General features: G+C 30.5%; 1 protein-coding gene across 1 annotated transcript; it reads left to right on the plus strand.

The window, feature by feature from the left end:
• The first annotated feature begins 607 nt into the window (after window positions 1-607).
• Window positions 608-7,381, plus strand: LOC131946161 (uncharacterized). Its single transcript, XM_059306811.1, has 10 exons — window positions 608-638; window positions 730-858; window positions 2,145-2,265; window positions 3,667-3,806; window positions 4,662-4,790; window positions 5,027-5,147; window positions 5,946-6,088; window positions 6,506-6,634; window positions 6,857-6,977; window positions 7,234-7,381. Exons 1-10 carry the CDS (start codon window positions 608-610, stop codon window positions 7,379-7,381), a joined length of 1,212 nt encoding a protein of 403 aa, XP_059162794.1.
• The last annotated feature ends 17,122 nt before the right edge of the window (window positions 7,382-24,503 follow it).

Here is a 24,503-nt window from a genome sequence, read left to right on the forward strand (position 1 = left end):
AAGTCAAATCCTGTTTTGGTGGCAAATTACTTTATTTAGTACAAACATGTGCATAATCTTTTACATTAGTTTTTTTTAAAATATGTAACTACTTCGTTGGTTAAAACGTCGCGTTTACGTCTTTTGTATTTGTTTGTCATTTACAGCTTGACCTTGACCTTGGATCATGCAATCATGTTTAATATATATTCAAGTATACGAGTTGCGTATTTATGTTGTAACCATGTATTGTTCGTCATTGTCTTTGTTGTCAGTCAACTAGGTTGAAAGTGAGTACTTCGTTCTCTCTAAGAAACACAAATAATGAATAAATAATAGTTCATTTTTATTTTGAGGCAATCATGAAACAATAACAATAAAATTAGTGATCTCCCTGAATTATTCTTGTATATACTTATTTAACTATATGGTATATGACACTGTTTTTTTGTCATTTATTTATTGTTTCACTGCTTACATTAAATTGAATAACATAGGATGGATTAGAATAAAGAATTGTTTAGCCAATGTTCTTGGTGTTGAGAACTTTGGTGCTTTTAAAAGACAAAAAATATGTAGGCTGAGGTTTGACGTCATATTTCATGCCCGGGTCCGGCTTTTTGTGACGATGTGTGATATTGGGGACGGGGGAGATGAAAGTCAACAAGCATATATATATATATATATATATATATATATATATATATATATATATATATATATATATATATATATAATTTTAATATATAGCACCAGGAAAACGATGTTCATCAGCCAGTACCTGCACAGGCAACGGGTACACAGGTCAATGCCCCTCCGGTTCACCTCAAGTCTGTACCTGTGATAAGAATTTTGTTGCGCGAGGAGAAACCTGCAGTCGTAAGTGTTTTAGTGTTTAGTAAATATTCATTAGGTTTTCAGTGTTTAATGTAACAGATTAATTGAATGAAATCAAAATAACATGATGAAAAATTAAGGCTTGTTATTAATAGCGTCGTATGAATATATTTATAGGATTGTAGGACTTGGACAGTTGTGTTTCAAATTATATATAATTATCAGCTTGTACAATTATAAGTTATAACCCGATGTTTCACTTTCGTAAGACAAACATTGATTGGCTGTACAGGAACTCCTTGATCGATTTCTGACAGCCCCACTTTATAGTTTTTTTTGTTTGTTTACAAAACATTGCAGATCAAGCTTTTAACAAACAAAGCAAATTTATACCCCATGACCTAGTTTTTCTTCTTTTAGCTTACAGTGTGTACAATAAACATTTATGGATGCCATTGTTTATGTCGCTATTACACGTGAAAACCAAATTGTTTTTTTTTTTTTTTTTTTTTTTATTATTATTATTTAGTTACCGAAAATAATAAAAAACATCAAATACATCCAATATTTAGTAAAGTCCGAAAAAAACCAGACAGGATTTTATAACCAAGTTAGTTGTAACTACGCCGTGCATGATTTTTAAATTAATTTATGGGCCTCTCAAATACCTTTGAGACTTTTCACGCTGGCGTCCATTTTTCATCCTCTTCCTGTCTTGGAGCTTTATTTGAGCCTACATTATATATGACTTGGACAAAACGTAACAGACATTTAGTAAAACCGATACAGTTATCATTTATACGTATACATTATAAAAATTAATGTATACAAATTATAGATTCCTCTTTATTCCTAGCAATCTACTGGGTAAAATGAAGTAGAGTTCATGTTTCTTGACCTCGGCATATAAGACCTACATAGATGGTGTGGTCAGCACTATACACAGCCGCCTTTACTTTCCCTAACGTCAGTTAGGTACCCTCTACAGCAGTGTGGGCATACAATCACAAGTTCGAACCAAGATTCGAACTTAAGACCTCCTGGCTAGTTACCAGACGAGTTACTGTTATTCCCGAAAAGGAATGTACAAATTAGGATACTTCAAAAGGTGCATGGTGTTTTCGGCAATGAAAAACAAAAAATAAATTACATTTTGTAACGTCCTTAACCCGTCTGGTATGATTTATAATTTCTGCAGTAGTCAGTAGTACATGACATGCCAATCAGTCTTGCTCAGAAGCGTGATCTAACTTTACTTAAATTACCTTAAATAAACTGCACTTCTTTAAAAGACTGTGTTAAATCGTGTAAAATATCCTGTTGAACAGTTGTGAAGCCCACGATTACCCGTGATCCATCTGGAACCATTTTTGGTGAAGGCGGTGACTACACTCTCTCGTGTGAAACTGGATCAGCTGACGTCACTGGCGTGACCTTCGTCTGGAAAAAGTAAGTCTAAGCCAAACATGACAGACAAAGCAAGGACGCTCCCGTGGTCTTAATTATGAACTCTTAAATATTTAAATAATACTGTGCAAATTAGACGAACTAAGGTGTGCAAGTAGAGGTATCACGGAAGTGGTATATGATCGTATTGTGTTATGTTGAGCGTAGAGTATTTAAGGTATGTAGATTACGAGGTTGTCGCTATTGCATTATGTCCATTGTTGAACGGTTATAAAAATTGTAAGACGATATATAAAATAAACATACAAACAAAAATGCATACATATACAAACAAACATAAACAAACACAACCAAACATGAAAAAAAAACTTTTTTATTAAATGCGTAAGTTACAGATTTGAGTAGATTTTATTTGTTATGTTTAAATTTGTTTTAAATGTATAAAAATAAATTTCATACGATTTCTAGCATTAAAAAGTTAATAAAATATAAAAGTTAATTATTTAACACACAGCTGTTTATGGTCACACAATAAACGAAATCTAACACAACTTCACCGACTTTATTAACAACTTTAAATATATATATATATATATATATATATATATATATATATATATATATATATATATATATATATATAATATATATATATATATATATATTTAAATTTATATATATATATATATATATATATATATATATATGTATATGTATATGTATATATATATATATATATATATATATATATATATATATATATATATATATATATATATATATATATATATATAGTATTCCAACAACACGCATATTATAGTTCTACCTTTACAGAATTGTCAGGATTTTCCTAAAAAACACAGTGTAAGGGGTTTTTTGCGAATACACCTCAATTTTTGTTAATTTAAACTATTTTTTTATTAATTTTATACAATCTTAAGAAATAATTAAATACGTCTCTGTTTTTAGGTGGGTTTTTTTTTAAAATTAATAATGTGTTGAATTTGTTTATGTATACTTAAATATTTACGTTGGGTAAAAACAGCTGGTTGTGGCTTTGCTTGTTAGATTGAATTTCTTTTCCAATAATGATATGTTTACCTTCATGCCTATATGATTATATTATTAATTCTTAAGTGCATAACAACGTTATAAATTTACTTTAACTTTTTCGTCTTTTTGTCTTTGTACACTATTTAAATGATCAAAACCACACTGGGGTCGCATTTAAGGACAAAAAATAACTATACATCTATCTAAATTTAGTTGTTTCTGAATGTATTGACAAACTGAAATATAGATTTCTATTAGATAAAACTAGATTGGGTGTTTGATAAAAGTAAATTAAGTTTTAAAAATGTTAATATTTGTGAATGACTCGGAATAGAAGTGTACATGTAATAAACTGACATAAAACATTAGTATATATCTAAATGTTTACAGAAACGGAGTTGATACGGCTATCACTAAATCGTATACAATTACTGGAGCATCAGCAGCCACACATGATGGTAACTATACCTGCACCATCACGTACAGCGGGGTCTCAAGCACAAGCGATGCGTTAGATGTAACCATCGAAGGTAAGATGTGAACTATTTATTTCAAATTCGATAATATATACTACTAGATAAATGGCTCGTTGAGAGAGAGAAATACAAGGGTCGCTAAGTTGATAGTGTTGTCTTTTTCTCTAAACTGAAACCAAAACCAAAAAAATGTCAATAAAAACGGAATGTTAAACAGAATCGGCTTTTGAATAGGATTTACACAAAGAGATGCCTGAAAGAAACTGTACACGCAGACCACTTTTAAGATGAGACCCATAATGTTAGTGTCTTTATTATCGAGTATCAATGATGCCATACTTTTTTTGGCATATATATTTTGTCCTATATATTCCATTTGACGTCACAGTCGTGGGAAGTTTCGTTCCGTTTGAATGTGAAAATTTTTATTTTCCAAAGTTTTTTCTCTAGAACGTTTTGGATAGACAGGCAGATATAAAAGCGTAACTATTATAATGAAATAATATATTTTTTAAGTCCTTGCTAAAAAAACATTAGCAGATAATTTAAAGTTCTTCTGTTTCAATAATCCTATAACATTATGATTTAGCACAAAGTGACAGAATTCTCTACTGTCTTACAAATTTGTGTCAGGGATCAGAGCTCTATATTTCCAGATTCCTACAATCTACTATCCTATCTTAAGGTCTCACAAATTAACAAATACTAAATAAATAGCTAATATTGATTCATAAACAGGGTAATAAATACATATAAAATGTATTTTTACATATATATATATATATATATATATAATATGTACTTAAATCTATATATGATAAAATATTTTATACATTATATTTATACAACTAACAGTTTTGTAAAACGTCATTAAACATAATTGATTATAAGAGGATTTTATCAACATAGCTCCAGGCAAACGATGTACACAAGACACTAACTGTCTATTCAAAGAATATGCAGGAATATGTTCTTTGACATCACCAAGAATCTGCGATTGCTTGTCTCATTACAAGTTGAAAGGCGAAGCGTGTGTCTGTAAGTTGTTTTTTACGTAATCTAATTAAAATAATAACATCTGATTTTTCTATTTTAAAATAATCAAATCAACATTTTTTAAATATTTACAATCAAGGAAATGATACAAGTTATAAAATGACATTTAAAAAGCAAAGTTCAAAGAATGATGTGTTAACAATGATGAATTTTATATTGTTCAAAATGTTGATAAGCCTACTGTTAAAAACGTGTATAATATGCTGTATGATTGTTAGTTATAACGCCATCAATCAGCCGTGTGACTGCTGGCGATGTGTATGCTGAAGGAGGCGATTACGCCCTTATTTGCAACACTGATTCGAGTATAAATACGGGCATGACATACGTTTGGAGCAAGTAAGTGTGCGTGTGTTTATACGTGTGCGTGTGTATGTGCGTGTACGTTTGTGTGTGGGTGTAGTTGTGGTTGTGGTTGTGGTTGTGGGTGTGGGTGTATGTGAAGGTGTAGGTGTAGGCGTAGGCGTAGGCGTAGGTGTAGGTGTAGGTGTAGGTGTAGGTGTACGTGTACGTGTACGTGTACGTGTACGTGTACGTGTACGTGTACGTGTACGTGTACGTGTACGTGTACGTGTACGTGTACGTGTACGTGTACGTGTACGTGTACGTGTACGTGTACGTGTACGTGTACGTGTACGTGTACGTGCACGACATTGTCATTCGTTGTAAAATTTCCGGTTAAACTGTCAGAAAATTAATTTAATTGTTTTCAACTTTATTAAAATAATTATTATTTGGTTGTCAAAGATTTTTATAATTTATTTAACATTTAGCTGACAATTTAAGTTTACTCTCAGAAAAATTAATAATAAAGTAGTCTTTTCTTTGGTTGTGTTTTCTTTTCTTATATCATTACAGTTTGCATAGGCCTACATATTTTATCTTAAATTGTGTTGGTGATCGTCAGAAAGCAGTAGGGCACTACATTACCCTGAGTTACAACTGCTTTATTACACCATCTCTGTTCTAATTAATATTGTCAGACAATGTTTAGCGTTTAAAATAGATTTATTGAAACCAATACTTTATGTTTGACATTTAGGTTAGAGACATACATATTACGAAACACAATGCTAAGTACACACACTTTTACTGCAATGTTAATGTAAAATAATTAACATAATCTAAAACTTACAGAGACGGTAATGATACTACTATTGTATCTGAAACTTACACCATAACTGGAGTAACAGCAGCCAAAGATGGTGGAAGCTACACCTGCACAATTACCTACAATGGAGATTCATCGACAAGTCTTTCGTTTCCTGTTACAGTTTCAGGTTAGTTTTTGAGAATTTGATATTAAAACGTATAACTTAACTGTACTATAAATTAAATATTTAGGGAAAAAAGACGTTACTGCTATATTCAAATACGTCCGGAAAAATCAATATGATAAAATGTTGAACAGTCAAAATGTAAATTTTTTTTGCGATTGCAAAATTACTGTTATCTAGAAACATGTTTACGTTAAGTAATGTAAAACGAATGAATTAAAACGTGAGGAATGACCATTTCAACTAATTAACATTTAGGCCCAAAAAATATAAATACAGACATTGTATATTACTATATTCATATAAATTATATAATGAAAAAATAAATATAGGCTGTATATTTAGATATAAATACATATGAAACAATAATTGCTCTATACCCTAAATCAATCTAAATACCATTGTATCTAACAAACATAGCTCCAGGTAAACGGTGTACAACAAACACTGACTGTACAGGCAATGGGTACACAGGAACATGTACCACAACAACACTAAAATTCTGCTCGTGCACAGCTCATTACAAGCTGATTGGCGAATCGTGTGTCTGTAAGTTTTAATGCTAGCATTGCAATACTAGTATAAGTTCAATATTAAGTTCAGGTTAAGTGTAAATTTTAATGTGTAACGGACAAGGTGGAATATTACATGACGAATTCTAAATGACAATTTTATGTGTGGTTTATATAAAGATGAGTAGCTTGTTTAATTGTATAAAGATAAAACACAACTGCTAAATAATAATTATATCCGACAAATCTACTATTTCAGTTGTTAAACCAACAATTATCAGAATGACTGCTGGCTCTATATATGGTGAAGGTGGTGACTACATTCTAATGTGTGATATTGGTTCAAGTAATACCACAGGAGTGACATTCCTTTGGAAAAAGTAAGTCAAACACAATGTAGCATATGAGACAGAAAAAAAAATCATTGGTTTTAGCTATTTATATAAAGGCCTACCTAGAATCTTTTTATATGAATTAACTATCTCTGAAAAAAAATCATGTAACAGTTCATTGGAATAAAAAAAATCTATCATTTTAACGGGCAACAAGATAAAATTTTAAATAGAACTCACTTGTCGATGTACTGCAGACGTTGTTGTCAGGTTGGTAATTATCATAATTGTTGTTTTTAAAAAGTACCGAGTTCAAGACAATAAGCAGAGGTGGCTGGATAGCTGGGGCCAGCAACCCATCTAGGAGAGGAAACTCAAACCTCAAACAGAAGCAACAAATATACCTACACCAACATAAAAGCATTACTATAATATTCATGAAATATAATTAACAAAATCAAAATACTTTCAGAGACAATGATAATTTAACTCCATCATCTGAGACTTACACTATAACTGGAGCAACCACAGCCAAAGATGCTGGAAGCTACACCTGCACCATCACGTACAGCGGGGTCTCAAGCACAAGCGATGCCTTCCCTATAACCGTCGATGGTTAGTAATAAAGTATGGGCTCCCGTTATATTGGCTCGCGACATATAGGCTCCCGACAAATGAGCTCCCGACATTTAGGCTCCCGACAAATGGACTCTCGTCATATTGGCTCCCGACAAATAGGCTCAGGACATACTGGCTCCCGACAAAGTGGCTCCCGACATATTGGCACCCGGCATAAGGGCTCACAACAAATTTGCTCCCGACAAAATGGGCTCATGACATATTGGCTACCGACAAATGGGCTCCCGACATATTGGAACAGCCTATAACTGACTCAATTATTGAAGTCATAGATAGATGACCCTAAATTAAAACATACTATATTTTATAATAGATAAACTAATATAAAAATAAGGCCTGCCGAACAAGAGATGCATACGTTGTATTACATAAGAGTGTTGGGTAAGCTAACTCTAAAGAATATTGATGAAGGGGTCCCACTGGCAGGTGTCATATTCAACGAGACCGCTTTGCCGGGAGACTTAGTCTCTACAGAAACGGTATTGTCAGTGGTCCGTTTGTCGTGAGCCAAATTGACGCTAGCCTATTTGTCGGGAGTCGTAATGACGGGGGCCGTTTTGTGGAAAAAACTAAATGACGGGAGCCTATATGTCGGGAGTCAAAATGACGGGAGCCTATTTGTCAGGAGCCTTATTGACTGGAGCCCTTTTGTCGGGAGCCTATATAACGGGAGCCGTTATATAAAAGGGTCGTTTTGACGCCGCACGGTTTTCATGACATGAAACTACTTAAACTGTTTTAAAGTTAGGATCTAAGCACAGCCAATCACCATTTACTTACTCATTCAAATATAGACTATATATATAGACTATATATGTATTGTTATATTTATGATTATTGTGTCTATTTTTAATTTAGCTCCAGGTAAACGGTGTACATTACACAGTGAATGCACTGGGTCAGGATATACGGGAACATGTTCTTCAACATCACCAAATGTCTGCATGTGTACATTGCAATACGAACTTTTGAGTGAAGTTTGTAGCAGTAAGTCTTTATGTGTAGTGATAGCCCCAAAACGTTGAATGATACAAGATAATATTTTTTATGCCATAGGCTATATTAGTATAAGTAGATTTGATATATTTTTAATTCAATACGTTTCGAATAAAAACAATCACATTTTAAAACAAATTTCACGTGTGTATTTAAATCCTAAAACGTATTGAAGACTATGTCTACGATTTTCCACATCCATGATAACTATATTGCCTATTACAATATAAATAATATGATCGACTTAAGTTTAGTAAAGTAATTATCTGTTTTGCACATATATGTTTATACAAAATTTTATCGCTTGAAGACAATTTTGAGATGTTTTTATTGCACCTTTAGCTTTTGTATTTTCTGAACTCGGCCAACATGAAGTATATAAATATATTTCTATTCCAGTAACAAAAAATTAACTCTTTTGATCGTGAAATAATGTCTAAAATTCAGTTTATAACATCCGCACAAAATTGTGAACCATCTACCTTTTTACCTAGCAATGCAAAGTCTAAGGACGACCTAATATATTATACATTAACATTATAAAAGTCTAATTATTAAACCGTTCCAAATAACTGTTGTAAATTTAATGTTTCTCAGTGAAGAAACCAACAATCAGCCGAGAGACTACTGGCACAATATATGTTGAAGGCGGTGACTACACTCTCAAGTGCAACACTGCCGATAACACTGGACTGACATATCTCTGGAAAAAGTAAGACCAAAGTACTGTTACAATGGTGAGCTAGAAAAGACATGTCGATTATAAAAACGCATTTTTTTTTTATATTTGAAGCAATATAAATGTGGGAAACACACTTGTCGTTGGTTAGTACAGAGGACAATTTATTTGCTGCCTTGGTTGATAAATAAGAAAATTAGGTTAGCTTTAGAAAAACATTCTTATGAAGTGTCTGTTATAAATTTGGCTACGAAAGAAGTTTATTCACTTGTTGTGTCAGTTGTAAATTTTTAAAATTTATTTTTGTAAATATCAATTTTTTTGCCTGTTTTCGGGTGATTTTAGAGTAATTTTGAACCGAAAAGACATTTGTTTGCCATACTTGTGCACTGTAACCGCTCCATTCCAGCATTACTTTACGTAGTTTATATTTGGTGTGTTGCTACGCCCCTATATATGAGTTACCTTCTAAATAAATAATTTGACAAAAAAAAATACAAAAAACTGGAAATTCATTTTGATTTGAATATATTATATATCAATATATCTACCATAAATATATAACATTTAAAAGTATTAATTAGTATTGAATTTTTTTTTTAAAGTTATGTAATAAGAAATGTAGGATCATAAGGATATTAACGTTTTAAGATATAGGCCCTATTTGTACAATACACATCGTAGCGTTGGAGGAAATACAAAATGTATTTGTTACATAACAATACTATTATAAAAAGTAAACAAATGACTGTCATGACTTAGGTATTTTAGTCAATTTTTAACTACTTTTATTAGAAAAGTTGATCTAACATTAAATGTAAGCATCTACATCTACATCTCGACGTTAAAGAGAGAGTGTTAGCTGTCTTACTATTTAGACAATTATTGTATGTAAATATACAGATATAGTTAAATTATGAGCTCTTATTCAATGTCAACTGTTTTAAGAAGGTATCAAAGTTTTAATGATTGAAAATGAAAAATCTGGCATATAACAGACATTAATTTTACAACTTTAAATATAACGTATTCTTCCAGGGACGGTGGTAATATTACCAGTACAACAGAAACCAACAGAATAACAGGAGCAACAGCAGCCTCAAATAGTGGCAACTACACTTGCACTATAACGTTAAGCGGAGACTCAAGCACGAGTGATGCATTCACTATAAGTGTAGAAGGTTAGAAATGTCACATTCATATGAAAGTATAAATAAATTTAACATTGGTCTCGTTTAGCATCTGATAATGCAAATTTCATTTTTTAGTTAATTTTCCAAATTTTGTATCACTAAAAGGACAAAATCTATTTGCATTTATGCTTTGTGATGACGATTCCCAGATTGGTTATATATATATATATATATATATATATATATATATATATATATATATATATATATATATATATATATATATATGAATGTATGTATGTATGTATTTAAACACATTTACATATAAATATATATATGAAAACGTATACGAATTTTTCAATTATATAACAAATAAATATATATTATGAAAAAAATATCTTATATAAAAGATATTTTATTGTGTAATACAGCACAATAAAACACAAAAATATCTAATTAATTTAGCGCCAGGTAAACGGTGTACACAAGACAGTGACTGTACAGGCACTGGATACACAGGAACGTGTACTACAACATCACCAAAAGTTTGCACATGCACACCTCATTACAAGAAGTACGGTGAAGCTTGTGTTTGTAAGTTTTTATCAGTATAGTTAAAGTGTATCATAATAGTTTTTTTGACAGATTTTTATTATCATTTCAAGTATCATTTTAATTATCATTTTAAAAACAATGCTTTCAGAAAAGCACTTTTTAGATGTATATTTATATTCACCATGTACGTATGTTTTTCCTTAAATAATAATACTGCTTTTGTGTAGAAACTAAAGATGTTCATAATTAAATGTGACTACGCACGTTTATCTATAAACGTATCTGATCTTAACAAATATGTTAAATCAATAATCAACAGTGTTTGAATTATTCTTCTTTAGTTTGTGTTCATTTTATTTTAAAATTTTAATTTACAATTTAATTAAAATTGTATTTGTATCAGTTATAAAACCGACAATCACCCGTGATCCTGCTGGAAAAATTTTTGGTGCAGGGGGTGACTATGATCTCAAATGTGACACTGGTTCAAGTGATAACACAGGAGTGACGTACGTGTGGAAAAAGTAAGAAGGAAATTAATTTTTGCACATTAGAGTCTAAAATGATCTAAGTGAATGAAAGTAGGTTAAAAAAACAGTGGCATTTGCGTGAAATTATAGTAGGGAAGAAAATTATCCTGAGATACATATGAAATATATATTTGTATATATATATATATATATATATATATATATATATATATATATATATATATATATATATTCACAAAAACTCTAGAATGTAATTTGTACAGTAAAGCACAGAAATTTATGCCCATTTCTAGTATGATTTAGTTTACTAGTTTATTAGTTAGGGGGCGGGGGGGATAATTAACATGGGTATAAACGTCCATCAATTTCACAAACTTTCGTACTCATTACAGAGATGACAATACCAGTTATAGCACAAACGACACTATCACAATAACTGGAGCAAAAGCTGCTATAGATGATGGCATCTACACCTGCACTTACACATACAATGGTGTCTCAAGCACCAGTGACGCTCTAACTCTATCGGTCGTAGGTACGTTGTGTGACTTAATTCTTTTTAATTCTCATTTCTCTCTTTGTGTATGCAATATATATATATATATATATATATATATATATATATATATATATATATATATATATATATATAACCAACTTATTTAGCACCAGGCAAACGGTGCACTGGAGACGGTGAATGCACAGGCGCAGGGTACACAGGAAAATGCACTACAGTGGCATTTAGAGTCTGCGAGTGCGATTCTCCATCTTACGAGTTGAAAGGCGAATCTTGTGTCTGTAAGTTGGTCAATCGTTGTCTGGGGTTGATACTTTTATAGTTTAATTAATTGAACGAGTAGTTATGTTATATACTGTGTTTAAATCTGATAACGGTGCTTATGAATACTACTTTAATCAAGTGCTTGTGTTATTGTTCATTTACGAATGTACTTTAAAATATTTATATTAACTTATTAAATGTCCTCCTCTGAATCAACTGAAGGTTGCGGGATCGATTTTTTAAATTTCTGATGTAGCTAAATACATATCAATGAATACTACCACAATTTAGATGTCGCTTAAAATCTGAAATGTAAGAATTATTAAACTTTATGAACAGATACAATTATATTTATTAAAAATTTTAGTAAAATTTGAAAAGAAAAACAATACTGGTTTTTTTTTTCATTTTAAATTAAAAATAAAAAATAAAATGTTTATTGGAATGAGGGGGGGGGGGGGGGCGTGATTAACTGTGTTTGCATTTATGTTTTAATTTGAAAAGTTGTACTTTATTTATATTATGGTGCAAAAGATACACAATTGTAATTAACAACATTTGTGGCAGGTTTGAAGTATATTAATTTAGACACGCTTTCGTTCGTGCATTGACACGAGGTGTGAATATTTATTGAAGTTTCTATCCACCCCACAATATTGCAATATTTTTCAATTATAAGTTTATTAGGTTTAAGAGATGAAAATAATCAGTCTACACTAACAGTACTTATGAGTTTGTATGATCACATCAAAAGTAAAAATAACTTTTTTTCGGCTGATTAAAACCAGTTTAAGATTAGTTATATTTAATTATGGTATAAATATTTTGCGTTCACATATATGTCTGTATTAAGCAAACCTATACTTGCGCTAGTTCTATAATTACTTTATTTTAATTTATTCTGCAATAAGCATTTACTGTTCTTTATTTTTCAAATATGCACCACTATCCAAGAAAACCTTAATGTCTAACATCAAATAAGTTATTCTACTTTTTTTACAAGAGAATGTACCAATTAGATGAAGCCTTGTATGTATTACAACTGTAAACATTTTTTAAATTCTTTTTTCAGATTCGGGAACTTCAGCTTTGGTTAGCTGTTTTTTCGTGGTCATCATGGCGTCGCTAGGGTCAATGTTCTTTTAGAACAACCAAACACACTTTTCATACTAACGGAATGTTTATCAATTGTTACAAAATTTCAATTGTTTAATATAAGAAGATAAAACATACCATAAATATAGGTTTTTTTTGCAAATGATTTCTCCAATAAAACATCAGAAGTTTATTTTAAAAGTTTTGAGCTCAAGATTAAAGTAATAAAAAAAATGTGGGATAAATTTTATTATTATTTTTTAAATTGTCAGAAAAAATTAACGTATTTAAATTAAATTTACTGTTTTCGTTTTGATTTTTTCACATTGCTATAATAATATTAAATATTTATCTAATTATGGAGTTGCTGATTTTTCTTAAATATCTAATATAAATTATTTTTCAAGTAAACCTTCAGTCATATGTAAAACAATATTGTTGTTTATCATTATATTTAACCTAATTCCCTGCCTGATGAACACTCAATAATACTCTATTTAGTAGACTTGAAGGTCGTTTTTCAAAATATACCTCTTATTTGTGTATTAATATATCCAAACCGCATATATATATATATATATATATATGTATATACATATATATATATATATATATATATATATATATATATATATATATAAATTAATTTGGATATTGGACAAATGAATAATGTAATGAACGTCATTATGATGTCTGGTTAATCAATGAAAATGTTGTATGTGATAAATATCATAATTTTTATTTAATTCTCAAATTGTATTGCCTTTTCCAAAACTTTAATATTTTTCGTCATTATCGTTATATTATTGCAAAAGTCAAAGTCACAACATGCAAAATAATAAATAAATACGATAAATAAATTTATACAGCCCACTTTGGATTACGTCGTTATTTTTTTGTTACAGCAGAAATAGTATATATTAATTGTAAACCTTAAAATAATATTTTACCTTGATTTTTTAAAATTAAGTATAATTTATTATTTTCTCAATTCTTACTAGCAGTTAAATAATTAATATCATCAACTCTTCTTTAAGTTTGGATAAATTTGGGGTTTAGAAATTATATATATTCCTACGTGATATATAGCTTTTTATTTTATATGATTTTATTTAAAGATTTTTCACAATTATTTAAAAAAAAAACATTACCCTCCCATTCCACACAAAGCTTATACTTATATATACTGTTGCATAATTCGTTAATTGCCAAGGAGTTAATATTTTAAGAATTGCACAACCAACCTCACAATTTGTAAAATCTGTTCATTTGTTGCTTTGTACATATTTTTAAAATGTGTGACTATTTACTTGTTTCATATTTATCTGTGATAATTTAATAAATAAAACAGCTTGGTTTAACATTTTCTTTTTATTTCAATTATCAATCTTTAACTGAAGTTACCGGTACTCAGTAATAAAGTCAACATTTAATTAATCAATACTTTTTTAAAATTTCTATTATTAATATGTTGCTGAATTATTAGTATTCAGTAATGTTAGGGTTGCTGTGTGAGGGCTTCACTTTTTATAGCATTACAGTAGCGTAGCGAGGGGGGGGGGGGGGGACATATGTCCCCGGGCGCCGACCTTAGGGGCGCCAAAATGGGTTGGAAAAATAAATTGAAAGGTTGAGGGGGGTGCAAACCGAAAGTTTGAGGGGAGGGGGGGTGCAAATCGAAATCTCGAGGGGGGGGGGTGCAAATCGAAATGTTGAGGGGGGGGGGGTGCAAATGGAAATCTCGAGAGGGGGGTGTTAATCGAAAGTTTGAGGGGGGGGGGGTGCAAATCGAAATCTCGAAGGGGGATGCAAATCGAAAAGTTTGTCCCCGGGCGCCGGGAAGGGTCGCCTCTGTAGCATTATCAACCATTGTGGGCGTTCACTAACAACATCCCTTCTTATAGGTTAACAACTGGTTACAGACAGCGCAATATACTTGACAGAATATTAATTTCTTTCTATTCAAATTTATTTGAACAAATTTATATTTTTTTAACAAATTTAACAACTATTTTTACTAGATTTACAAAACAGTAAATAAAAGCTAACATTGATTGCATAAAACACCAGATAAAAGCGTATCGTCACAAGTCCAAATAATATTACAATGTAAGCTTCGTTGTCCAATAACCTACAACATCAGTTTCAAATTCAGCAACATAATGCAATATAATATGCAATGTAAAAAGGCTGTATCAATAAATTTGTCTAAGATAATGTAGATTATCTATATATATAATTCTCTTCTGGGAGACACTAGAAAACAAGCTGTAAACGCGCTCCCTACCATCCCCACCACTACATGGTCTTAGTGAGCTGTGGTTCACGCTATGTTTACCTTCGTGGAGTCGGGTTTAGTGACGGCTATTAGGGGCAGATAATTTAGTTTGAAACGATTTTCAACGTTGGAGGGGGGGGGGGGGGAGGAAGGGGGGGGGGTGGTTATGGTCCTTAACGAGCTACTTATAGTGTTTTAAAAAAATATTTTCAGTGTCAGCGTTGGTACTGTCGAATTTAGAAATTATGAATTACTGAAAAGTAGAAAAAAAAAACAACTAAATAGCGGCGTATGTTATGCCGCGGGCCGGCTCGTTGTAGATAGTAGCCTTTAACATAGACTTTATAGTGAATAGATATTTACTACACATATCAAAATTGGAGTAGTAATACAATAGGAATAAAAGGGATATTATGATAAAACTAGTGAATTACATTACGTTTTAAAATTCAAAGAAACAAAATAAAAATATAGCTTATTGTCTAACAACATATTTATTTATATATATATATATATATATATATATATATATATATATATATATATATATATATATATATATATATATATATATATATATATATATATATCTTGGAAACGTTGGTTTATAAATTTTATTACGATTGTTAAAAATCAACTTCTGTGATAATAGTTAAAGCGTGTTAAATCATTTAATTTAAAGCAAAGTTAAGAATAAAAATGTTTTCATCAGAATGTATCAATGCATGAAAATACAAATGTACTATTCCCGTGTTAAAAGCTTTTGTTCATTGTTCATGTCTATGACTTTATAATAATTCATATATTATAATATAAAATGATAATCATTGATGCTTGTTTGGTTAATTCTAGAAGGAAAGAGACCAGATATTCAGAAATACAATCATTAGAAAACAGCTCGTTAACGCAGCCGATCCAGCTGGAAAAAAAAGAAAAATGCTTAGGGGTTTAATATGTATATATGTATATATGTATTTATGTATATATATATATATATATATATATATATATATATACTCTCTCTCTCTCTTATCTCTCTCTCTCTCTCTCTCTCTCTATATATATATATATATATATATATATATGTTGTTGGTGAGGTTTCTTTTGTATTAATTTGTGGGAGAGGGGAGGTAGCTGACATCGGTCTTTAGTATTATTTCAATATTAAATTCAATAATGTTTTCTTTTTCCTACAGGAGTAGCAGCCCTCCACCGTTACACACACACACACACACACACAATTAAATGTTGTCGTAATGTTTTATTTTTGTATACAACCAATGACCACAAAGTCGAAATCAACGCATACAACTTACAGAAACATTCTTCGCCTTTTAACTTGTAATTCAATGCACAATCGCAGACTCTTGGTATTGTTGTATTGCATAATCCTGTGTATCCATTACCCATGCAGTCACAGTTCATTGTACACCGTCGACCTGGCGCTAAATTCATTGAAATATATATATATATATATATATATATATATATATATATATATATATATATATATATACATATATATGTATATATATATATATATATATATATATATATATATATATTATATATATATATATATATATATATATATATATATATATATATATATATATATACATACATAGTATTATTTGAATAAATTTATTTATACGTATGTTTAAATACATATATATGTATATATATATATATATATATATATATATATATATATATATATATATATATATATATATATATATATATATATATAATTTGAACGTATTTTACATGCAGCTCACCTTCAACTATAACATTTAGAACATCGCTCGTGCTGGATTGACCGCCGTATGTAGTAGTGCATGTATAGCTGCCACTATTGCTTGCTGGCGTTGCCCCAGTAATGGTGTAGGAACTTGTGAAAGAAGTTTCTGAACCGTCCCTTAAAAAGTGATTTTTTAAGATATTAACTCACTTAAAATATGTATAATTATATAATGAAATATTAAAAATATCATAACGTTTGAAAGAATTATGTTATTAGGTTTGAAATACAATGACATTTTCATCAATCAGCAATAAAATTGAAAAGCATGATTAATTTTATCGATATATATTTTTTTTCAATACACAAAATAGAATAAGACTTCAATTGGGAATTTCTGATATGATAAAAACAAACAAAAACCAAACGTAAACCGTATTATTTTTTTGAAAAAAAAACAACTATTTTCTCAACCCATTTACCTAACTTTATCTCGACAGTTTAAGAAGGATATTTCAACATTTGTAAGCATGTTAGTATTATTGATAAAATAACTAATCATTTCTTGCTTGGATCTGCTGAGCTTGAACTTACTTTCTCCATACGAATGTCACTCCTGTGTCATCAGATGAACCAGTGTCACACTTGAGAACGTAGTCACCGCCTGCAGCATATATAGTGCCCGCAGTCGCCCTGGTGATTGTCGGCTTTATAACTGAAGGACGAAAACAACTAATATTATAACCGTCTTACATAATAAAACTTTGTCAAAAATATATGTTTACTTATTAAATATTTTCATTATTTTACAACATAAATTGATATAAACTTGTATAATATTTATAAATATCGTAACGTTCCAACAGATATATAGACCTTTCGACCTAGAATGGGCAGTTAACAAGAGAAAGTAGCAATAAGTTACAAAACACTACTATTTCTTATACTTTAAAGCTACGACGAAGTTATAATGCATAACATAAAATGTCAATTTTAATATGCGTTAGCCGAAATGTATAACAAAACAACACTATACGTTAAAATTATATTTTTATATAAATTTACACTTCCAAAAGAACATCAATACACAATATGCATAAAACTTTTATGACAAGTATAATACAACGCACAACTTACAGACTCACGATTCACCAACCAGGTTGTAATGAGATGTGCATAGGCAGATTTTTGGTGCAGTTGTGGTACATGTTCCCGTGTACCCAGTTCCTGTACAGTCAGCGTTTGTTGTACACCGTTTACCTGTAGCTAAATGTAATAGATTTACTTAAAGTAAAATGTATATACATATATTTATATATATATATATATATATATATATATATATATATATATATATATATATATATATATATATATATATATATATATATGTTTATTTATTTATGTCCCTACATGTACTTAAAAATGAATAGAAAATGTTAAACAACTATAATAACAAACCTTCAACTGTAACAGTTAGAGCATCGCTTGTGCTTGAGTCCCCGCTGTATGTGGTAGTGCAGGTGTAGCTGCCATTATGTGTCGCTGCTGTTGCCCCAGTTATTGTGTATGTGCTTGTTGTGACAGCAGTGGTATTACCATCCCTGAAATCAGTGTGAGATTGTTGAATAGTTTAACAGTTTGAAATTAGTCTTGGAATAAAATCCTTTATTACAATAAAGACTTGTAGAACTTTTGATCTCAAGCCCTAAGGTCTCCGTTTCGGATCTCGCGAGTCCGTAGTACGTTTTTGAGCCTACTCAACTCAGACGGGTACCTGGCTCATGTTAAGGAAGCAAATGCAAATGGGCATAGCTCTTACGTCACTATCTACCTGTATAACAAGGTCAATGAATACATATGAACTTCACTTCATCCGCCTGATGTGTCATGGGCATGATCGGGAAAACATTATGATAAATAAGGATAAAATGAAATAATTTAATTTCACTAAAATGTTATTTATTATATTTCATTACAAACAATTTTTAATATGTTTTTCCTTTCAACTCCTATTACCAAACAAGATAGGTGTTAATCTTACTTTTTCCAGGCGTAGGTCCACCCAGTTGTGTCAGTTAAGCCAGAATTACACTTGAGAACGTAGTTACCGCCTTCAACATAAACACTGCCGGCAGTTTCACGGGTGATTGAGGGTTTCATAACTGGCAGAAGGAAATTTTAACAACAGACGATGAGTCCGAAATTCGATTAAAAAGTAACAAGATTTTTTTCCAAAAGTAATTTTAAGCTACTTGTTCTCGAGAAATGCATTAACAAAAAAACTAAATACATTAGTTTTCGCTTCTATTATCTATCAGTTGAATCATAACAGATCGCGACATAATACTGAGCACACAAAAAAACTTACAGACACAATCCTCGCCCTTTATGTTATATGCAGGAGAGCATGTGCAGACTTTTGGTGGTGTTGTAGTGCAAGTTCCTGTAAATCCCGTGTACGCACAGTCTACGTTTGATGTACATCGAAAACCTGGCGCTAAAATAATTAGATAGAGACTGGATAAATATAGTGATAATAATAATAATAATAATAATAATAATAATAATAATAATAATAATAATAATAATAATAATAATAACAATATTAATAATAATAATAATAATAATAATAATAATAATAATAATAATAATAATAATAATAATAATAATAATAATAAAATTAATAGAAATAATAATAATAATTATGATGATGATCATGATAATAATAATGATAATTATATTTACATTTGTTGTCACATATTTTATCACCCTTTGCAAATTATTCAAATGCACATGCATATCCATATACATATGCACATGCACGTGCACATGTATGTATTCATTTTCGTGTACGTATGTCTTTGTATATATGTATCATGTATATGCATAATTTATGAATTTATTATATATATATATATATATATATATATATATATATATATATATATATATATATATCGTTTACTAACCTTCTATGGTTACAGTTAGAGCATTGCTTGTGCTGGAGACACCGCTGTATGTTGTAGTGCAGGTATAGATGCCATCATGTGAGGCTGCTCTTGCATCAGTTATTGTGTATGACGCTGTTGTGACAGAAGTTATATCATCTCCCCTGAAACCAGCAAACAGATTTTTATGCGTGCAGTTTATTAAAGTTATAACATTACCCTGAAACCCACAAAATGTTCTTTAAGTTTGTAGTTTATTTAATGTACTGAAACGTTTAGCTGGTAGCCCAAATGTCTCGAGTTCGGATCTCTGTTCGGTGTTATGACTGCAGGACGTCCGTGGGGCAACTTAGCTGACTTACGTTGGGGAAAATAGAGACGGCTTGGCTTAGAATTCCCTTAATTTTCCCTTAGTAAATCGACGTCAAGAAACTAAGAATTCTATTTCATCTGTCCAAAGGATCTCTAGGTCGAAAGAGGAACTTTACTTAAATGTATTGAATGTCGTAAACAAGAATTGAAATAAAAAAGATGCTAAACTGTCAAGAATCTTTGAGTCTATAACATTGTTATAAGGCACCGTTACAATCCATCAACATAATTTCTGTTTACAGTTTGATTACTAGGTTCTATAATATCTAGAGAAAGATCTAATAATGTTTTTCTTAGTAAAATATATCAATTATATTCTATTACACCTTAAATCGTGATTAGATCTACTAATTAAATTAAGTGAGTTAAACTTAACTGCGAAGATGTGTATCTTACTTTTTCCACAAGTAAGTCCAACCCGTGGAATCAACTGAGCCAGTGTTACACTTGAGCACATAGTCACCACCTTCAGCATAAACAGTGCCTGCAGTCTCACGGGCAAGTGTGGGTTTGATTACTGGCGAACAAACATTATGCAATAAATAGTTTAGAATATCATGTTCCTTGTAAATTTTATAATATGTTACGTTAATTATAGCAGTATATAATGTAAACTGAAAATTAACTGGATACAGAAATGTTTTAGTGCATGGGTCTAGCTAGAAAATTGCAACGCATTTAATTACCGTTTATTTTGATGGAATAGTAGCTTTAATCCAAAACTAACTTCATTAAATGAATAAAATTAAAATATATGGCTAATTTGATTTCAATTTATTGTAATATACAGACATAAATTTGTATTTATTAATGAACGATGGTCTTATTTAATTATTTAATAATTAAAAAATGAAAAATAAAACGTTGGTTATATTTTTAAAAACTTTTCCATAGGCCATCAATAAATGCAAAGGTATGTATCAATAGGCGTACATATATTAATATAGGGCCTACACATTTCTAGGCTGTATTGTATATATATATATATATATATATATATATATATATATATATATATATATATATATATATATATATATATATATATATATATATATATATATATATATAAATCTAATATATAAAGCTCAGTTCTGTATGTAATGCATATGTTTGTCGTTGGTCTTGGATGAATTTAAGTGTTAGAAAATTATCGTGCGCATTTGTCTAAATTTATGAGCTAAAAAATTACTATTGAAAGTGTTGGGAAATAATTTTCATTTTTCAAATTATAGTAATAATTGTCGGCATGTTCATTAAACACAAGTTTTAAAAAAAATATCATCTTTTACAAAAATTCTAATTATGTCTTTATTTAGTCCTATAGCACTTACTTCCCTTTGATAAATTAGGAAAACACAATTACTTCCCTTTATAAAACCATTGTATTTTGTGGAAAATAATTTACTTTTTAATTACTTTGTTTTGGTGTTGGGAAAAAAAATAATTACATAATTAGCGGGGATTGATCAAGTGCAAATGTTGTAGTTATTTTACGGGTAAGCTTGGAGTATTATAATTGTTCATCAAATTGAAACAGGCGCGTTCGTTTAAGTGAGTGCAAAAGACTATGAATAAGTTGGGGTACTATAGTCGTTCATTAAGCTAAAACAGGTGATTCCGCCCCGGGCGTTTATGTTCGCGTTAGTGTTTTCTTTGTGTTTAGGTGGGTTTGCATTAGTGGTTGCGTTTTGATTTGGTTCGTTTTTGTTCTTTCTTTTTTCGTTTTTGTTTGTGTTTTTTTGTTTGGGTTTGTATTTGTGTTTTTGGTTGGTTTTGCGTTTGGATTTGGTTTGTTTTCGTTTGCTTTTTCGTTGTTTGTTTTTTTTTTGTTGGTATTGGTGTTTGTGGTTGGGTTTGTTGTTAGTTTTTTTTTTTAGTTTGCTTTTTTGTTTGTTTTTTCTTTGTGTTTGTATTGGTGTTTGTGGTTGTGGTTGGGTTTGTTGTTAGGTTTTTGTTTTCGTTTGTATTTGTAATTGTGTTAGCGTTATGTTTGCGTTTTGTTGTTTTGGTTGGTTGTGGTTTGGGTGGGCAATGCCGGGTTTATGATGATTACTAAACACACAGTTGATGGTCTTTAACAGAAAGGTTTTTCACAGAAGCCAGAGCAGGGCCTGGCCGGGACGGCTAGTATATATATAAAGCTCAGTTCTGTATGTAACGCATATGTTTGTCGTTGGTCTTGGATGGATTTAAGTGTTAGACAATTATCGTGCGCATTTGTCTAAATTTATGAGTTAAAAAATTACTATTGAAAGTGTTGGGAAATAATTTTCATTTTTCAAATTATAGTAATAATTGTCGGCATGTTCATTCAACACAAGTTTTAAAAAAATATCATCTTTTACAAAAATTCTAATTATGTCTTTATTTAGTCCTATAGCATTTACTTCCCTTTGATAAATTAGGAAAACACAATTACTTCCCTTTATAAAACCATTGCATTAGTGGAAAATAATTTACTTTTTATTACTTTGTTTTGGTGTTGGGAAAAAAAATAATTACATAATTAGCGGGGATTGATCAAGTGCAAATGTTGTAGGTATTTTACGGATAAGCTTGGAGTATTAAAATTGTTCATTAAATTGAAACAAGGCGCGTTCGTTTAAGTGAGTGCAAAAGAGTGTGAATAAGTTGGGGTACTATAGTCGTTAATTAAGCTAAAACAGGTGATTCCGCCCCGGGCGTTTAAGTTCGCGTTAGTGTTTTCTTTGTGTTTAGGTGGGTTTGCGTTAGTGGTTGTGTTTTGATTTGGTTCGTTTTTGTTCTTTCTTTTTTCGTTTTTGTTTGTTTTTTTGTGTGGGTTTGTATTTGTGTTTTTGGTTGGTTTTGCGTTTGGATTTGGTTTGTTTTCGTTTGCTTTTTCGTTGTTTGTTTTTTTTTTTGGTATTGGTGTTTGTGGTTGGGTTTGTTGTTAGGTTTTTGTTTTCGTTTGCTTTTTTGTTTGTTTTTTCTTTGTGTTTGTATTGGTGTTTGTGGTTGTGGTTGGGTTTGTTGTTAGGTTTTTGTTTTCGTTTGTATTTGTAATTGTGTTAGCGTTATGTTTGCTTTTTGTTGTTTTGGTTGGTTGTGGTTTGGGTGGGCAATGCCGGGTTTATGATGATTACTAAACACACAGGTAATGGTCTTTAACAGAAAGGTTTTTCACAGAAGCCAGAGCAGGGCCTGGCCGGGACGGCTAGTATATATATATATAGGCTCTATACGTATATTGTTGCGTATGTAATCAATTGTATCACTAAAAATACAAAATCTATTTGATATTTATTTATAAGATTATTAATACATTAAATCATATTCGCCTAATTAAATTACTTTTAAAAAAAAAAAAACTTACAACTGCATGCTTCGCCGCTCAAAACAAAATTAGAAGCAGTGCACTGGCAAACCTTGGGAGAACCTGACCCACATATTCCTGTGTAGCCTGTTCCACTGCAATCGCTGTCTGCTGTACATCGTTTACCTGGCGCTAAAAATAGAGTTTTTAGTTTGTATAGATTTTTATAGATTTATATATACATAAATATATTAAGGTACCATTATGTTACATCGAAATACGAGTGCCACGACATACAAAATAATTTAGATACGAGTTGTTAAGCGAGCTAAAATGTGTTATAACATACGGGCAAAATTTGAGATATCAGTAACCAGATTAGTGTGGGTTTAGCAGTTTCAGGAAAAGAAACACCCCGAAAATGTTGCAATTGATAGGAATTATGATGTCCTTTGTATCATTGTGGCGTTTTATTCTATATCTTATAGCTTTTGTGTGAAAATAAACGTCATGATATTATTGGCAGTTTGTTCATACTACTGTATTTCAGAGGCGACAAACTTTCGATTTGCACCCCCCTCAA

This window comes from Physella acuta, unplaced genomic scaffold, assembly GCF_028476545.2.
Source record: "Physella acuta isolate Inbredline_101_S28 unplaced genomic scaffold, ASM2847654v3 ptg000546l, whole genome shotgun sequence".
In the NCBI taxonomy this organism is placed as follows: domain Eukaryota; kingdom Metazoa; phylum Mollusca; class Gastropoda; family Physidae; genus Physella; species Physella acuta.